The sequence below is a fragment of the Melanotaenia boesemani genome, chromosome 20 (genome assembly GCF_017639745.1).
Source record: "Melanotaenia boesemani isolate fMelBoe1 chromosome 20, fMelBoe1.pri, whole genome shotgun sequence".
NCBI classification, from domain to species: Eukaryota; Metazoa; Chordata; class Actinopteri; order Atheriniformes; family Melanotaeniidae; genus Melanotaenia; species Melanotaenia boesemani.
Genome location: NC_055701.1, coordinates 23,828,149 through 23,846,573, shown reverse-complemented (window position 1 = coordinate 23,846,573; position 18,425 = coordinate 23,828,149). Strand labels below are relative to the sequence as shown.

General features: G+C 37.0%; 1 protein-coding gene, 1 non-coding gene and 2 pseudogenes across 4 annotated transcripts; all 4 read left to right on the top strand.

The window, feature by feature from the left end:
- The first annotated feature begins 969 nt into the window (after positions 1-969).
- LOC121631879 lies at positions 970-1,163 on the top strand (annotated as a pseudogene).
- Positions 1,164-1,779: 616 nt separating this feature from the next.
- Positions 1,780-1,986, top strand: LOC121631874. Its single transcript, XR_006008814.1, has one exon. It is a non-coding gene; the product is annotated as a small nucleolar RNA U3 (small nucleolar RNA).
- Positions 1,987-3,327: 1,341 nt separating this feature from the next.
- On the top strand, positions 3,328-3,524 carry LOC121631876 (annotated as a pseudogene).
- Positions 3,525-6,695: 3,171 nt separating this feature from the next.
- Positions 6,696-15,965, top strand: tnfaip2b (tumor necrosis factor, alpha-induced protein 2b). 3 transcript variants are annotated; one of them, XM_041972879.1, is made up of 12 exons: positions 6,696-6,781; positions 10,284-10,538; positions 11,301-11,958; positions 12,854-12,965; positions 13,054-13,176; positions 13,593-13,687; positions 13,774-13,866; positions 13,960-14,086; positions 14,195-14,314; positions 14,398-14,553; positions 14,785-14,906; positions 15,645-15,965. In XM_041972879.1, exons 1-12 carry the CDS (start codon positions 6,730-6,732, stop codon positions 15,796-15,798), a joined length of 2,067 nt encoding a protein of 688 aa, XP_041828813.1. In that variant the 5' UTR covers positions 6,696-6,729; the 3' UTR covers positions 15,799-15,965. The 3 variants fall into 3 exon arrangements, with proteins under 3 accessions (XP_041828813.1, XP_041828816.1, XP_041828814.1); XM_041972882.1 differs by lacking the exon at positions 6,696-6,781 and adding an exon at positions 9,581-9,718; XM_041972880.1 differs by lacking the exon at positions 6,696-6,781 and adding an exon at positions 9,705-9,739.
- The last annotated feature ends 2,460 nt before the right edge of the window (positions 15,966-18,425 follow it).

Sequence of the window (18,425 nt, the reverse complement as noted above, 5' to 3'; positions counted from 1 at the left end):
TTTCATGAATGAGTGACAATAAACTAGAGCAGTATTTAGGAATCAGATAAAACTTTATTAATCCCACAGTGGGGAAAGTTGTTACTACAGCCCAACTACAGAAAACCAGAGTAAAAGGAAAGCAGGTTAAGAAGATATGAAATACCAATTTTAAATACAAATACAATAAAATAAAAAAAAAGTACTACTAGTGGCTGGTGTTCTCTATACAAGCATACACATGGTGCATTATGGAGGAAGGGTTATGGAAATATGATGCAAATAGGTAATATTTGTCTCTATATATGAACATACATATATGCATATATATATATACAGATACACATACGTATATATTCATGCACTCATACATGTATACATATACACAAAAATACATACATAAATGTCTACACACATACAAGCTACATTATGTGTATGTGTAAAGTGGTGACAGTGGAGGTAAAGAGTGACTCTTAAAGCTAAATGATCTATGAAAACGTTCCTTCCTGCAGCGAGGATGTTTTAGTCTCTGACCGAAGGAGTGCTCCTTCTCACCTCTGGTGCTTTATTTCATGTTGTTTGAATAAATATCTTCTTTTCGTTATTTTAATTTGATCAGTATTTCTTTTAGGTTGTAAAGTGTGAGTATGAGTAATATGCAGCGATCAGGTGATGTCCAGAAATGAAAAAAACAGTAGGGAGGTACATTTTCAAAGACTCCGGATGTTACAGGTAACAACATGTCCAGGAATGTATAAAATAAAGCTCGAAACATATATAGAGTTGTTTTAAATGACATTCTCTGTTTTGTACCAAAAAAAAAAAAAAACAATCATACACTTTATTCTAAAAGCAAACAGGTATTAATAAAGACAAGAGAGAGAATGAATGAATTCTCATTTGCACCCAGTCAGGAAGCAGTCTGGTTACTAGAGGTTTTTCTTTTTGATGTCTGTAGACATCAGATGCCAAACAAGATACAACCAAACCAAAACTAGACTGTCTGGTGTCATTTCTATAGTTTCTGACTTGAGGAGTGTGTTCTAGAGAGTGTGGTCTTGCTGTCCATGATGATGAGTGATGATGTTTCCTTCAGAGCAGGAAATTGGTGGGAAGCTCCAGCATCTTCTCCACTGTTGAAGACTGTTCAGTGTTATTGTTATACTGATAGAGAAAACACTAAAACTCTGCTTCTCATTTAAAGATTACACTGTGACTTTCATTATGTACATTCCTGGACATGTCGTTACCTGCAGCATCCTTAGTCCTAGAAGATGCACCTTACTGTGTTTTTTGCAGCCCAGAACGTTGCCTAATTGCTGCATTTTACTCATGCTCACACTTTACAACCAAAAGGAAACACTGAACAATTTAAAACAATAAAATAATTGTTTCTTTCAAACAGAAATACTGTTCTAGTTTGTTTTTATTCATTCATGGAATTATTGCATCGTGTCCACAGGAATAGACACATGTTTAAAAATGAAAAATAATTAAAAAAAAATTATTCATTAATTTAAGGTGTTCTTAAAACAAAATAAAAAAAATTCCTGCATGAAAGTTGAAGCAGGATGTGTGTTTTATTGGTCCTCAGAAAAGAAAATAAAGTTGTCTTCTTGTCATCATTCACATTTCCATCAAATCATGTTGAAACTTTCTTTAACTTTAGTTTTCTACATCAGAACCCAGTCAGGAAGCAGTCTGGTTAGTAGAGGTGTGTCTTTGTGAGCTACTAGAGTTTACCAGGAATAGAAACCATGTCTGTAGACATCAGATGCCAAACAAGATCCAACCCAAACTAAGACTATACTTTCAGGGATCATTTCTATAGTTTCTGACTTGAGGAATGTGTTTTTAGAGAGTGTGGTCTCGCTGTCCATGATGATGAGTAATGATGTTTCCTTCAGAGCAGGAAGCTGGTGGGAAGATCCAGCATCTTCTCCACTGTTGGTGTCTTTTCAGTGTAGCTATTTGTTACACTGATGGAGGAAACATGATCTGAGTGGGTTCCTTATTGTGTTTTTATGATATAACTGTGTCAAATGTACTTCTGAACACAAACTCCTTGGGTTTGTTTTGGTGTGTAGATCTCATCAAATACTTTGGTAATTGTTTAAAATCAGCTTTACGTTTAATCAGGGACTTATAGACTTTTAAAACATCAAAAGCTCATGTTGTCATAAAAATAACAAATGAATCTTTGTTTTTGTCTGTTTTAGAAGGAACTAAGACACATTACTGCATTTTAGTCTCCAGTCCTGTTAATAACTGTTACTAGTCAATGAAGTGGGATTGATGCCTCTGCAGCATCGCGTGGACTTTGGGGACAGTCCCCTGAATTGGCAGACCCGGGTGGTGGTCCCCCTCTTTGATAAGGGGGACAGGAGGGTGTGCTCCAACTACAAGGGGACCCCACTTCTCAGCCTCCTAGGTAGTGTTTATTCAGGGGTCCTGGAGAGAAGGGTCCGTTGGATCGTCGAACCTCAGATTGAGGAGGACCAGTGTGGTTTTCTTTCCGGTTGTGGAACAGCTACACACTTACTTCTGGGTCTTGGAGGGGGCATGGGAGATCGTTCAACCAGTCTACATGGTCTTTGTGGACTTGGAGAGGGTGTTTAATCGTGTCCCCTGGGGACTCTTTCAAGAGAATGGCGAATGGAGAGAATGGAATAGATTTTCTACGGGGTTCAGGTCAGGAGAGTTTGCTGGCCAATCCAGCACAGTAATCCCTTGGTCATTGAACCGGGTTTTGGTTCTTTTGGCAGTGTGGGCAGGTGCCAAGTCCTGCTGGAATTCTACTTATAGAAAATGCTTTAAATATCTGATTTTGCATATAATGAGTGTATATAATATATTAGTTTACCTTTTTAAGTTGGCATGACGGCGAGCAATGCAGAAGAGTTAAAGGCCACTATTGAAGCATCCTGGTCTTCTATTCCACCCCAGCAGGGCCCAATGCTGATAACATCCATGCCATGTTCCAGTGAGGCAGGAATTCATGCAAAAGGGGCTCAAACCAAGAAATGAGTTCATATGCATGACTATACTCTTCAGATAGTCAACATTTCTGTATTTCATGTAATATTCTAATTTTCTGACATTATGACTTTATGACTATAACAGATTATGTTTAAACTTTCCTCAGAAAAGAAAATAACATCAACATGACTTCATGTCATCATCCAGATTTTCATTATATGTTGAAACTTTCTTTCATTTTTCTAAAGCAGAACCCAGTCAGGAAGCAGTCTGGTTAGTAGAGGTGTGTCTTTGTGAGCTACTAGAGTTCACCAGGAGTAGAAACCATGTCTGTAGACATCAGATGCCAAACAAGATCCAACCCAAACTAAGACTATACTTTCAGGGATCATTTCTATAGTTTCTGACTTGAGGAATGTGTTTCTAAAAAGTGTGGTTTCGCTGTCCGTGATGATGTTTCCTGCAGAGCAGCAAGCTGGTGGGACGATCCAGCATCTTTTCCACTGTTGATGACTGTTCAGTGTAGCTGTTTGTTACACTGATGGAAGAAACATGATCTGAGTGGAGTCTGTTGTAGTGTAATGTAAACAACCTGAAATTCAACGTACAGCACAGGTTACATCTAAATGTGTGAATATAAGCCGTATTTGTGATGGTCTCTGATTATGGCATTTAGAAATCCTACTTCATTAATTAGTAACAGTTATTAACAGGACTGGAGACTTAAATGTGTCTTAGTTCCTTCTAAAACAGACAAAAACAAACAAACAAACTCCTTAGGAGTTGCATAAGATTTTTACATACAACTTTAAATTCATTTCAGCAATTAGAATATTTTTAAGAAAAATCCAGCTTACTGATCAGGATCATACAGTAAAAAAATAAAAAATAAATAAAACAGCTGCTAGAGATACCTTGTAGGAAGATAGCTAAATATTGTAATTATGTTCTCAACTTCTAATCCAAAAACTTTAGTTCTGTGTGAGGACATGATGATTTGGAGAAAAAAATAATGTCTAGACATCCAAACACACCATCTCAACCTTATGAAAAATGTTGGGTCTTTTTATTTTTGCATAATATGGCAGCCCGCCAACAAACACATCCTTTAAAAAGCATGCTGAGTCTAAAAGGTGTTGGAGGTTTTATGAGTCAGGCTGACAGACAATAGGCAAGGTCAACATTGGTTCCTGAGCCAGAAAGACTTCCAGTAATGTGTTACACAACGTCTCTAGTAAAGAAGTAGAGTTTGAGTTATCTGCCAAAAAACTGAAAAAAAAAGGATAACGTTTTTTTTATTTTCAAACAGGAAGGAATAAAAATGATCAGACTCAGCAACTCACCATATAATAAAATTAGAATGTCCATCATGAGTCAAAGAGCTGACAGTGACCCGCTTTAGCATGAACCAAAACAGCTCAGCTTTTAGTTCACAGAAAATAAACAGCTGGATAGCTAAAGCACAACATTTGTATTACTAATATTACTGTTTACAAGAGACAGGAGGAAGTATTCACTGCATTTGATCCCTTTCTAAGATGCATTTTTAAGAAACTAAACTGACTCCATTTAAAGATCTTTGTCAGGTCATCTGGTTCACGTGTGTTTTGGTCTGTTTCTGTGAAGGTCAATAGAGAGAGGGACTGAGGACATGAGGTAAAAATCCAAAGAGCAATAGTTTTACTGGAAACTTAGATAATCATTAAAAATCAAGGAAACAAATAAGGAATAAATCCCAAATTAAATTTGCAAACAGTGAATAACAAAGCTTGCATCTTGGTAACACTCAGGCCCGACAGATCCATGGATGCAGAGATCCAATGCTAAATGATGAAGTGCTTTTAATGATGTTTTAAAAAAAATCTTTAGTTTTCAGTAAATGGGAGGGTGTTGAATCATTGGGCTGACTGAGTTCATATTGGCATGTAAAACTGAAACCACTGGAATCATTTTAAAATGAGACATCGTATTAATCACATTCTGACCAAGGCTGAAACGAAAATGGTGAATCTGGAACACTGAATTTATGTAACACTTTGGACTTCCTGTAGCCAGTGGGCAGTGACCATACTGTATATTGAGACGTAGAAATGTCTAGGAGGCCTCTGTTGTCTAAGGGGCCGTCCCCACGATGCCGGATTGCAGCAAAACCACAAAAGTATTTTAGCAAACCACCCTTTCATCCCCATGAAGCCAGGGATTAGCCTCCATGAAACCGACCACGTCTGAAGCCAGGTACCAAAGTGAAAAGGTTTAAGTCCTCTACTGTGCAGTACTGTGAGGACAGCGAACCCAAACAACTCGAGGATGTGACGTCAATGTGATGAACATGCGCCGATTCCCAATCCACCCTTCCTCGAGTTTGTTATGCTTCATAGTCAAGCATTTTTTGAAGAAGAAGCTCAACTTCTTCATTAGTCCAAAGAAATGTTTCTCTTTTGCTTCGCAGTGGGTCCTCAGCTATCTTCTCTTCTCTGCTTCCGATGTGAACTTCCTGCAACACGAAGTGAGCCTTTATCTGCACATACGTTGTTCTGCTCTAGCTTTGGAGTTTTACTCTTTAACAACCCCCACAGCCTTGTAGTATGTACTACAGCAGTGTCGTGGGGATGTTGAAGTTTTTTTCCTAGTTTTCGCCACCGTTTTCACACTTGAACCGGCTTAATATCAAACTTTTCCCGGGGTGGGGCAGGTATGGAAGCCAAGGATGGACATGCTTGCAGTTGTTTTAATACTGTTATCTCAAGGTCAGTAGGTAATTATTCTGTTGTTTTGAAATAAAAAATAAAATTGTTTTCCTTTATCTCAAGAAATCCTCCTTATCTTTTCTCAACATAACCACTTACAGCAACTGGTTATTACAAGATAACCTTAGTCCTCCCAAGATCATGAGCTGATCACGATAAGATCAACAATGAATGGTTAGCACCTGATTTGACTGGTAATTGTCACAATTAGCCAAATATATAACAGTAACAGTAACAGAAGGAACAGTTGTTTTGGTAATTCTTTAAGCATGGCCGTGTTTGGCTTCTGTATGTTCAGATCCCTATGAAGGCACAAATTTATCAGGAGAATAATAAACACTTTCATTTCAACAGGCCTTTGAACTGCCTGCGATGTTTGGGCGTAATAAACAGTCAAACACTGCAGATTCATACACGATAAAATGCTTAAAAGCAAAGAACACAGAAGGATGTATAAGGAGGGTATGAAGTTTGGGAGCAAAACAAAAGATTTGCAGTCAAGTGCAGCTGAACTAGGGCATGTTAGACTGCTGCATGCTACTTAAAGCTAAGAATTTTCAAGGCTCATTTGTCTGCGTTTTGACTTCTGCATTATTTTAGGAAGTGAAAACCTACTTTGCCCTGATATAATTGTGGTAAATCACACTTACATTTGTCTCTTTGTTAAACTTTATTATTAGCTTATTATTTAAGCGTTTCACATGCCGGTGAAAGTTGTGTGATGGCAGGAATAGCCCAATATTTTCAGATGGGAATGTGGAGTGATGATTTTTATCAGTGTGAGAAAGTTTAAGACCCAGTTTAAAACCTGAGGTGGGACTTTTTTTTCTTACTGTATAAGTTCACACCAGGTGCAAAGTCTTGCGCTTCTGGCAGAGGAAATGTGGCTGTGTAGTTAGTAGCACGACTTCACCAACATCCTGACATCAAAGGCTATTTGCATACTTTCATCGCTTCGGTTGAGTCGAAGCGAAGTGAGACAGATGCTGATAGACACACCTGTGAGCTCTGCTGCTCAGGAGCGATGTCTTCCACTGTTTGTGCCTGTTTTCCCAGGAGAGCCTACAGACTGAAAGGTAAGAGAAGCTGATAAAATTATGTAAAAAAAAATACCCATATAAAATCTGCCTAGTGAACTATCACATTTAAATGTTTTTACAAGTCTTCATACAGTGTGAGTGTAAAGTATTGCAATGTCATTTTTATCTGGTATGAAAATTACCTTTAAAGTATTTTTCTGTGTAAACATCTTGCTGACCTGATACAAAACAAATTTCAGACATGTGTTTGACAATAAAGGTGCATCGGATCAAATCGTAAAAACCTGTACACTGGTATGCCTGAATGGTTTTATCATTAGCAAATAAGAAGTAAACAGAAACTTACAAACACATCTGAAAAATCATCTGATTCCTGTAAATACGTTGGGCTGATTCTGGGAGGGTTAGTGCTTTGTTATTATTATTATGCTGCACACATACAGTAATTGTAAATGTGAAAGTTTACAGTATAGTTTAGGAACACATGTGGACAACGTCCTTTCCAGAAGTGAAACATGATTTGATAGCATAATGCTACAGGGGATATCCACGATTGACAGATCGATGAAGTGCAGACCTATGCAGCGGCATCGCTCATGGGAACACCATCATCACCTGACTAAAGACGTGAACCAGCTGTTACACTTTCGATACAGTGCAGCCTCAGTTGAAACTCTCTACAGAGCTGCTGCTTTAACGTCCAGTCCCACATGCTGCAAGGTGAGGTAGTGGTTAGCAAGGTTGCGTCATAGGACGCAGGTTCCTGGTTTGAGCCTTGGCTGGGGGTTTTCTGTGTGGGGCTTTCATGTTTTTTATTAGTTATTTTTTCCTCCAACAGCCCAAAAACATGCATGTCAGGGGAACCAAGATTTGAAAATGAACTCTAAAGTAAGGAAGGATGGTTGATTGGTGACCCACTCACAGCATAACCTGCCTCTTGATGAAGCTGGGATCGGCCTGAAAATGCATTAAAAACAGATCAAATACATCTAAACCAGTGTGAGTGTCTTCAATATTTATATCACAACTTTGATTTTATTCAGAAGGTTTTAGAAAGGAATCATGTACAGCTCCGTGATGATTGCAACAGACGTGTGCTCAGAAAGGTTTCAGAGCATCATAATCAGCCTCTAGGTTGAACTGCTCGATGCCTGTAATCAGGACAAACAGATTAAAGGCAATTCTCATCTCTAATATGAAAACTCTCTGAAAAACTGCATAACCGTAAGGGAATGAGCTCATCTCTGCAACCACAAGGTCTATTAGAATACATCTGAAGTCATAGTAAAGGGAGTTGTTAAAATGTGTGAATTTCAGTATGTTTACCTCTAACTATCAGATCATAGGACCATAGGAATGTTATCTCTGTAAAGGCCAACTCTGATAAAGTAAAGCATAATAAAAATCAAGTTTTTAGTACAGACAGTTCAACACAGGTCTCCAAATTGGTCATTTTCAATCAGTCTTTATTTCTAAAAAACTTTTTCACACACACAAACACGCACACACACAAAAAAAGCAATACAAAGAGCTTTACATTAAAAACATAAAAAACAAAAATCACAACATTATCCATCAAGTCTACCAGACCATAAACCTGCGAGTCTCATCCCTCACCGACAGGGAAAACAAAAAAACTGAAAATTAAATTAAATTAAATTAATGAAAAAAACGGGTCAAGTATTAAAACATATTTTAAAGGTTTATTAATACTACAAAGAAGATAAATAAGTGATTACTGAAGAAATGTGTACCCTTTGGCACCATCTGTTGATCAACTGATGGACTTTAGGTTGTAAAAGGTTAAAATGTTGAAGGCCAACTTGTTATATTTTGTTTACTGCATTCATTTATTTGTACATTATGTAAGCTACTGGTGCTTGCATAAACACCCTTTATTTTGCAGATCGCTTTATTTTTCTACTTGTTGTTCTTGTTTTAATTTGTTTTGTATGAGCTTAACTTTAAATGTTCACTGAGGCAGCATTTAAACAGTCCGTGTGATAAATGTTGTGTATCTGCTCTGTCAGCTCTGGCTGCAAACCCACCTCCTTTTATGGAACGATAAGATGAATTTCGACTTTGACATTTATGTAGTGTCACAGGACAGCGGTGGGGGACGAGGGTTTGCTGCTGGAGTTGCTGTCTGTGGGATCATTTAAGAAAGGAAAGCATTAGATAGAAGCTATTAAACCCACTGGCACCCACAGAACCAGAGAAGCAGAACCTCTAAACCAAAGAAAAATGTCCAAAATAGAAAGTGAAATCTAACTTTGACGCCCCTCAGGCTGAATGGTTATCTTACATCATAAGTAAACAAGAGCTCTATAGTCTGGTGTCATCCTTCTGTTATTGGGAGGCTGTTTGAGGAATCTGGAGGAAGAAGCCATATCTGTGATTATTTTAAAAAAACATAATTATCTTCATATTTAATAGATGTTTGCTGTTGCTTTAAACTTGAGGCAGTTGTATCCAGATTGTTAACAGTAACAAAAATTACTAAACATACTGCAAAGAAAAGATTTAGAAAATGATTCTAAAAATGTGTTTAGTTGTGTTTCCAATGCAGCAGGGTTGATCCTGGTAAATTCATCTGCAGCTGTTTATCATTAAATTCCCTCTTTGTGATACTGAAAGCCTTTTTTACTTTCCTTTGAATGATTTTTATACATGTAAAAACTAAATGAACTGGATGAAAACTGGTTCACTCTGAGCAGGTTTTGACATGTCGGATTGAAGTTGTGGTTTTTGTTGGGCAACATAAAGGAGAATGAAATGCAGAGAAGTCCACCATTGTGTTATGTCTCAGGCGCAGATCAGAGTTTGCCTCAGAGTTAGGGCTAAAAACAGCCTGGCTGTTTGTGCGTGTGTGTGGGGGGCGGGGGGTCGGACTTTCCACTGAGCAGCAGGAGGGGCTTTTAGGCTTTAAAAGAGGATGACTGCACTGTTAAGACAACAACAGCGAGATCTGGGGTGAGGTTTTTCTTTTGGAGGGCGCATATGATTTCTTTGTTTGGTTTTCTAGCTGATTTTAAATTGTGTTAAACTTTAACTTTGATCATGATGTTCATTTTGATTTCAGAACTTATGAGGACAGCTGCAGGGTTTTTGCTTTAGTCATTAATAAGGATACATATTGTAATTTCTTCTGGGTTTCCCATGTTTGTTTCCAAATGTGATATTTTTATCTATTTTTTTCTTAGCTTATGCATGAAGTACAGACTATTTTTATTTATTTATTTATTTTTGTTAACTAGCTGAACTGAGGTTAATGATTATATGACATTATTAACATCTTATTGTTGTGTTGCTCTCTTGTGTTCTTGTGATTTAGTTTAATTTACTCAACTTTCTTTGAAGAAACTACTTTAAGTCTTTGTTTTATTTGTTTTTTCAGAAATTAAATATGCTTGAGATTTTGACCTGAAATGATTGAAAGCATAAAGTGAAAGTCATAATTACTGACTTATTAAATCTTTGTGAAAAGTAACATAACTAATCTCACATAACAATTTTCTTGTTCTTTTTTTATGCTCAGACTTGTCTGCACCGTTCGTCTCTTGTTGGTCTTGTCTCTCTATCCGGAAGAGTACCCGTTCAGATTCAGAAATGGGGCTTCGCTCAGACCCAGACGGCCTCCAAAATCAAGGTGGGAGATCTGCAGGTGGAGAAGGATGGTTCAGAGGAGCACTGCAGAGGATTTTGAGACAACCCACACCTAATGATGGTGGTGTAAACAATCACTCTGCCACTGATGGAAACCAGTCACCAAATAATGAAAATCTTGATGCAGGTGAGAGACAAAACATTCAAGTTTTGGATAAAATGACACCAATCCTCATTTGTTTAACTCATTTCCACTAATTTTTTATTAGCTTGAAATATTTTGAGAGAAAGAAATTGAATTACTGAATGTTCAATCAAGATTCTCTGTTAAAAAGGGTAAAAAAGAAAAAGATAATTTATCACTGCAACAAAATTGGCTTTTGTAGTCACTGTAGTAGATATCATGTCCACAAACAAGTTTAGTCCCAAACATGGATCAAAGATGATCCTCTGCAGGGTAAAATCTTACACAGCATTTATTAACATTTGGAAACTGTAAATAAATTAAATAAGTTAATAAAACTTATTGATCTCATTCTATGTCTGTAGCTGTGTACAACCTGGGTAGGACAATGTGGACAATGCAAATTATTAAATGACTGAGTAATCTTGCCATGTATTCAGCAGAAAATGTTCTTTAAACTCTTCTCCAAACAGTTTTGTGTGTTATATATTATGATTATAGTCATTACATATTAGCTGTTTGAGATCTGAACACAGTGTTTACCATTTTAATCTCTCTGGACAACAAAAACTGATGAATACTAACACTGACACCCAAAACTGGTGAATATTTGTTCAATTCAAATAACTTAAACGCTCTAATCAATGATCAACTTTTTTCAAATTATTGTTTCAAAGACATATATGAAGGACTAGTGAAGGCCATGCATATTTTCATTTGTAAATGACCATGATGTTTAGATGTTATTTCTCTTTTTTCCTTTAGTAAACCTCACATTTGAGCAGCTTCTGGAGGAAAAGCACTTTTACGAGGCCAGCCTGCTGCTTACAAGCAGAGAGAATCATCTGTTTGGGGAGCTAACTGAGGAAGTGTCACTTCAACTTCACAAGGATGAGATAGATAAACTTGCTGCAGACCGTCGTGACCTGCAAACGCTTGTCCTGCAGACTGTGCAGCAGACTCTGCAACTCAGCCTGCAAGACATCAACAGTGAGGCAGCTGCTTCCCCTCTGACAACTTTAACATCTGCTGTGAATGCCATATATCAGCAGGAAGAGCAGGACCAGCTGTGGAAGCATATAAAGTGTCGGTGTCCCAGCAACTGGAAGAAACTCCACGACTCAACACTTCGTGCTTTGGTAGCAAGCCGGATGGATGCGCCATCAGCAGACCCTGCTGGCCTTGGAGAGCAGTCATCTCTCCAGTTAGACATCCACTGCATGGGCAGGCAACTGAAGGAGGACCTACTGCTGGTGGTCAACACGGTGAGGAGATGCTACCCACCAGAGGCGGACATCTGTCATTTTTATGCTTTGCTGTATCACCAAACCTTCAGCGCCAGACTCAAGAAGATCGCAGACTTTGTTCTGGACGATAAGGACTGCACTTTCCTCTTGCGCTGGGTGAACGACTACTATCCAGGGTGAGCAATGAATTTATGTTTAAATAACTAATGAATGTTATGATGTTATTTAAAATAAATAACATCAACAAATGATGCCAAACTGTGTGAAAAAAATGTGGAACAAACCTAATTTTGTTTCAGCTCACCAGAGTTGATCTTTGCAGAGAAAAAATTCACATATTGTTCTATGATCTGACAGGTTTAGAGCTACAGCTCCATCATTTATCCTGAACGTTTTTGTTTTGTACTTTTAAAGCAAGCCTGAAACTTTTGTGTTATGTGCTATCCTCATTTACTCCTAACCAGTAACACATATACTGATATTTGCACATCTTAACAAATCTCAGAAGTGATCCCTTTACTATGACTCCAAAAATATTTAAATAGACCTTGTGGTTGCAGAAAAATACATTATGGGTGTGCAATTTCCCAGCAATTTTATCCACTACAGCCTAAGTGGAGGCACAGGGCTCCAAGAGTTAAAAAACTTTCTTGGCCAATGGATGGATCTGACTAGTCAAAACAGACCAAAAAGTGATTCAGCACCCAACTCAACTCGTTATTCTATTCAGAGGAAATAACGTCTCTTCCTGAAGTTTTGCAATGAAATATCCAACAAATAAATGGGGATTAAATCCATCCTTGGTTTAAACCACAATATAAAATAAGTTAAACTGGTTTCTTTTGATTGATTCGCTTGAACTTGTTTAAATCAACAAGTCGCTGCCTGTACTTGTTTTGCAACAAAAATAGGAGGAGTCGTTCAGATGGAAGTAAATGATTCCTTTTGGAGCGCATCATGCATTACAGATCCATCACTGCCTTTAAATTATTTGCAAAAGCTGAATGACTTCTGCTCATTTTGAATCACAGTGTTATTGAAAGTCATTGTGACATCTGTTGTTTGTGTTAGGATCCTTGAAAAGCCAGAACTGGCCAGTGATATCAACTCTGCAGCACTTGGAAAGCTGCTGCCTAAAGAATTACTGGAACCTCTGGAGGAGCAGTACCTGAGCAAGCAAAAGGTAACCCAGCTTATTTAGATTGGCTAGAAAATTGTGGTATGAAAGACTGAACATCCTTAATAAAACTTTCATGCTGCTATATGTGCAGGACGAGCTGGCAACTTATATGGGCCGAGTCCTGGAGGAAGAAAGAAAAAAATGGAATAAAGGACACAAACCTTCAGGAGATGACAGCTGCGACTTAAATCCTCTGGCCTATGACATCATTCAGGTACAAAAACAAGACAATAACTAGATATTAAAATATAAAATTAATGTAACTTTGTAAGAAAAGGTGTCAGCAGAAGTATTGTTTTGGTTCCAGTGAGCAGAGCTAGTAAAGGCAAGCCAGTTTTAAAGATTTTCTAAAACTAAAATATCCACCCTGTTTCACATTAACAGGAGCCAAACTGAAAAAGAGACATATTGCCAAGTCAAAAAATATTTAATCAACAAGGAGCATGGGGATTTTTCTTAGAGGAAGAACTCTAATTTATTAAAAGCAAAAAACATCTTGCAGTGTTCTTGTAGCTTATTAACTGGGCACAACCACTGCTTCTCACTACCTAATTTGACTGTATGAAAACTATGTGAAATATTTTTAATCTTTACCTACCTTCACTGACTTGTCCCATCTATCTTTCTCAGTTCATCAATGGTATGGTGACAGCAGGAAATGTTGTCACAGGAAGCCTGGACAAAGCCCAAAGGATCACATGGCCTCTCACAGATTTAGTACAGAGGTAATAAGACCGTCTCCTCTGAAGAGTTATTATTAGTACATGAAAAAACATGTAAGTGAAACTATTCTCAAATAAAATCTCCACAGATTCAAAGCTTTTCAAGAAGATATCATCATGCAGAACAGACCGAACAGCAAAGCATACATCAAAGCAAACCTGGGCAGTATTGAACAGTTCAGGTGAGATCCCGATCCAACGATAAGCCAGCTAAACCAGTCTAACACCAGAGCACTTTGCTGTGAGCTCATGTTTCTTGTGTGGTCTTTCTGCAGGGATGTCATCCAAAGAAAAGAAGATCTGTTCCCAAAGAAAGTGCAGAGAACCTGTCTGACTGTTTTGACTGAGATGAAGCAATCTGCCCATATGTACTTATTAAGCCCTGTGCACAAACTTCTCAAGGTAAGTGTGTTTTAAAACATATTTGAATAGATCTTATTGGTAGCATGGATGGCACTGATGTATTTTAACATTTTTAATAAAAGGGTTTTATGTTTTCACTCCACACAGCCACAGTACCGGAAGCTGGGAACCAGTGACTGGCTGAAGAAGAATGTGTTTGACAAGCTGCTGGACAGCATCGAACAAGAGCTTCAGGAACTTCAATGTCCAGCTAAGTCCAGTCATCAGGTAAAATAAATAAAACAATGTGTTGATTTCACTGTAAACTGATTAAATTCTGATTCCTGATGAAATTACTGGAACATTTTCAGGAGCTGATTGGCCTATTTCACCAGGAAGTGACACAAGAGTATGTCAAGAGGCTCCTGAGGGTAGAAGTAAAACTGAAGGACAAGGAACAGCAGCAGGCGGCTTGCACGATTATGATGGACAATGCAGAGAGTTTGCACACGCTGTTCACCAGAATGGTGAGAATTTAGCCCAGGATACCAAAAAAAGAAAAAAAAAACATTAATCATGAGCTAAACTTTAATAGACAAATTCTAAAGTTGCACAATCTGGTAGCAAATACAAACAGCAAAAGAAACTGCATTTAAAACTGTTTATCTGAAGGGGAGAAAGCACTGAAGGGAGTGAGGAGGCTAAACATTTTTCTTTGTCTCCTTTCTATATCTGATATAACTGCTCTGTCTCAACAGGGATCAAAGGAGGATTGGCTAAAGGAAATCCTCATCAAGATTGCAGAAGTGTTGAAACTCCAAGATATCCCTGCCATACAGGTGCAAATGGTTTCTCTGGGATCTGCTTATCCTGACCTCAGGTAAACTTTCCGCTCCTAATTATTGAACCACTTCAACATGACAAACTAATCCAAACACAAACATATGGTCTGTTACTTGTTTAGGTCTGTCATCCTTAGCTAATGTTATTATTAAGTTGAGAATAAGATCTAATTTTGAAAATATTTACAGTATATATGAAACCAGAAGGACAGTTAGTTTAACTCGGAAATTAAATTTGTAAATCTAATTTAATTTAATCGTTTACATGAAAAATTAAGAACTGACATATCTGTGTGTTACAGAGAGTTACATAGTATATAAAGTTCTCCACAAAGTTCTTCTTTACTAGAAAATCAAATAGTTATAGAAAAAGACAAATCTGGACTTGTTTAGTGCAGCTCTGATTTGTCTTTTTTTTTTTTTTTTTTTTGTTTTTGGTTTTGTTTTTGTTTTTGTTTTGTTTTCTTCTTGTCTTTTTTTTAATGGCATTACAGATTAATGACAGGAAGAAAAAATTAAGGCCTTAAAGTTGAAGAAATCCATCACAACTATCTATTTTTATGTTAAATCTTCAATTTTACTAAAATCTATTGTACTATATGAGATGAAAATAGCATTGTGCTGAATTATTTCAGATTTTTACTAAACTGGAAAGTTATTTAACAAATCATTTAAATGCCAACAGTCTCCAATCAAGTGTAACAACTTTACCTACATTGTTTACGTTTAAGGTTCTTGATGGTAGATAGTTAACGTTGTGCTTTTTTCATCTGCAGAGAAAAACATGTTTCGGCTCTCCTCAAACTGAAGACAAACATTTCCAAAGGTGACAGGAAAACCATCAAAGAAACTCTTTCAGACATTCTGAAACAAACCAGCGCTGGCACCGTCAGCCGTCAGCCATTTTTCTCCAAAATTGAGGTCAAATGAGCCGCAGACTTTTCTCAAGTTTAACCATTTAAACACTGTCTGAGAGCTTGGATGTACAGAATCATGTAATATAGCTTTTTGAATGTGTGCTTAACACTGGTGCTTTCAGTGCATCTGTTTAAAGATGCAAAGCTGGAAATATAATTGAGGGAATTAAAAAACAAGTCTCAAATGCTAGTACTGTAGAATAATATGTGCCTACTCAATGATCAGATAAGAGTTGAAAGCTACTGTATGGATGGCAAAAGTATCTGATAGTGGATATAGTTCTATTAAATCATTGCTATACTTTGCTATTTTTAAATATTCTATGTCTTACCATATGTCCAGTGCAATATATAAGATTTATTTATATGATTTATGTGTTCTCTTTTGTATACTATAAAATTTAAGTTGGATTTATAAATAAATGTGGTGAAACCAAAAAAGCTGAAATTGTATTTAATATTTTCACCTACCTGCTGTATGTTTAAAGCAGATTTTATCTTTATTACATAGGGATGCATCAACCGATGTCATATTTTGTCAATGCGATTACAACTGTTTACATTTGAGTACTTGCCAATATCAAGTACCACTATGAGTTCTAATAAGTCCCATTACAGTTACTGGTAAGGCGTATGGACCAGAATGTCAGACTGAACGACTGACTGGCTTATTGGGTGATATATCAAATGGGGAATCCTGCGGTCATCCTCTAAATGTAAGGGCTGGAAAACTGTCAGAATCTTCATATATAAGGACGATAAAGTGGTTTTTGGGACAAATCACCTACATCCCCAAAATCAGCATCTCACCGAGATAATGCCAAGTTTGGATTTTTCAATTTGGAATGAGTAATAACTTTGTGAATTAATTCGTTAAAGAAAGAATAAACAGCGTTTATTCCACAGATTCATATCTTTGCATTAACTTGTAAAGTTCAATAACTCTATTTGTTTCAACAAGGTGTTGGGTTCTGTAGGATCGAAACACTTTTATGAATACAGTGCAAATACAGAGTACATAGTATTGGATCAATATCTGATACTGATATCAGTTCTTCCACATTATTACATAATACTGATTAGCAAAAAAGTTGAACACATTACTACAGGTTCATGAAAAGACAACTACTTTATTGTAGTATTTATGAATTGGAGCCTCAAAAATGTCCAATGATACAGAAGCAGAAAAAGACACAGGCTGAATTTATAGGCGTAAATTAGTGAATCTAGAGGTGCACATGTTTTATAATAATTAAACAGTCAAAATAGTTTAAAGAATTTATAACATGCAATTTCTATAAACATGCTTATGAATAAAAATTATGTTTTTTTCACAACGCAAAGGTTTGACAACACAGAGGCACAACTCTGATCCCTCAGCAGCATAAATTAATCCCTCTAAGTACGCTACCTAATATATTTGTGAAGGTCGGATGATTCAACAGTGTAAATTACCACATGAATATGTGCTGCCTTATATAGCAGTCTATATTTTTACAGGCAGAATGCCTCGACAGTATATATGACTCCGTCCAAGTATTAAGATAGGATGCCTCGACCTCTTGATAAATAGGCTGAAATGTTAGAACACTGGCTCCCAACAACATGTTGATGCTTTCTAGACAGAATAGGCTGGCAATAGGTGTGTTTCCATTAGGAACACGTTTCTTGCATGTACACTTCACAGGATGTGACATAGTGGGTCACGTTACCAGTTCATTTCAAATAAAGACGGCATGGTATGAGTAGATGCAGAAGGAGACAGAAATTGTTTTACAAATAATTAAAGAAAAATATATAATAATCATCCTTGATAGCAAACAACAACAAAATGCAGAGTTTTACAAAGAATTAGAAATCTCCTTCCTCCTTAAAGTGGAGTCTTGTGAGATGAGATTTTACGAGAATAACGGCTAATGCGCTAAACATTATCATTATTATTCTCACTTCACAACTTCAATAAAGATGAATGGTCACAAATATGTTTAAACGCCTTTACAATGACTAAGAATTCAAATATGCAACTAATACAATTCAAGATTCTGCATAGAACTCATTATACAGGACAAAGGATGTTCAGGATGGGTCTGTCACAATCAAACATCTGCTCACACTGCACTGAAAACATGACTGACAACTATTTCCATGCCTTGTGGCAAGCTGATATTTGCTAATCAATACAAACACAAAGTACAGCTGAGACTGATGAGACATAAATGAATAAATGGTTAGATTTAATTTAGATGAGGACACCACATCAAAAGTCAGAGAAGACATTAAGATTCATTCCTTGGGTGTCGTCAGTAAATGTCAAGGACGACAATAAAAACATTGTTTTCCTAAAAATACAACTAGCATGGCCAAAACAATATAATCACAGTTAAAGAATCTCTTTGAAGAAATATTCTCCAGAGAAATCTAGGCCACAATCCTTGAAAAAAGACTTTCTCAGGGGATAATTAAAACCACTGATCCTATTGTACTTCATTGTGAATTACTTACTAATCCCGCAAGCAACAAAATCACTGTTGAACAATTCTAGGAAATCATTGACCAACATGTGTGGGAATTGAGACTTCTCCCTGACCGGTGGAGATTCCAAGTTATTTATCCTGCCAAATAAAGTGCCGCTAATGGCCG

Excerpts from the sequence above, each read along its gene's own strand:
- tnfaip2b (XM_041972879.1), top strand. The coding sequence starts at position 6,730 with ATGTCTTCCACTGTTTGTGCCTGTTTTCCCAGGAGAGCCTACAGACTG. Across the intron at positions 13,688-13,773 it reads CTCACAGATTTAGTACAGAG|ATTCAAAGCTTTTCAAGAAG; the intron begins GTAATAAGACCG and ends AAATCTCCACAG. Across the intron at positions 13,867-13,959 it reads GGCAGTATTGAACAGTTCAG|GGATGTCATCCAAAGAAAAG; the intron begins GTGAGATCCCGA and ends GTCTTTCTGCAG.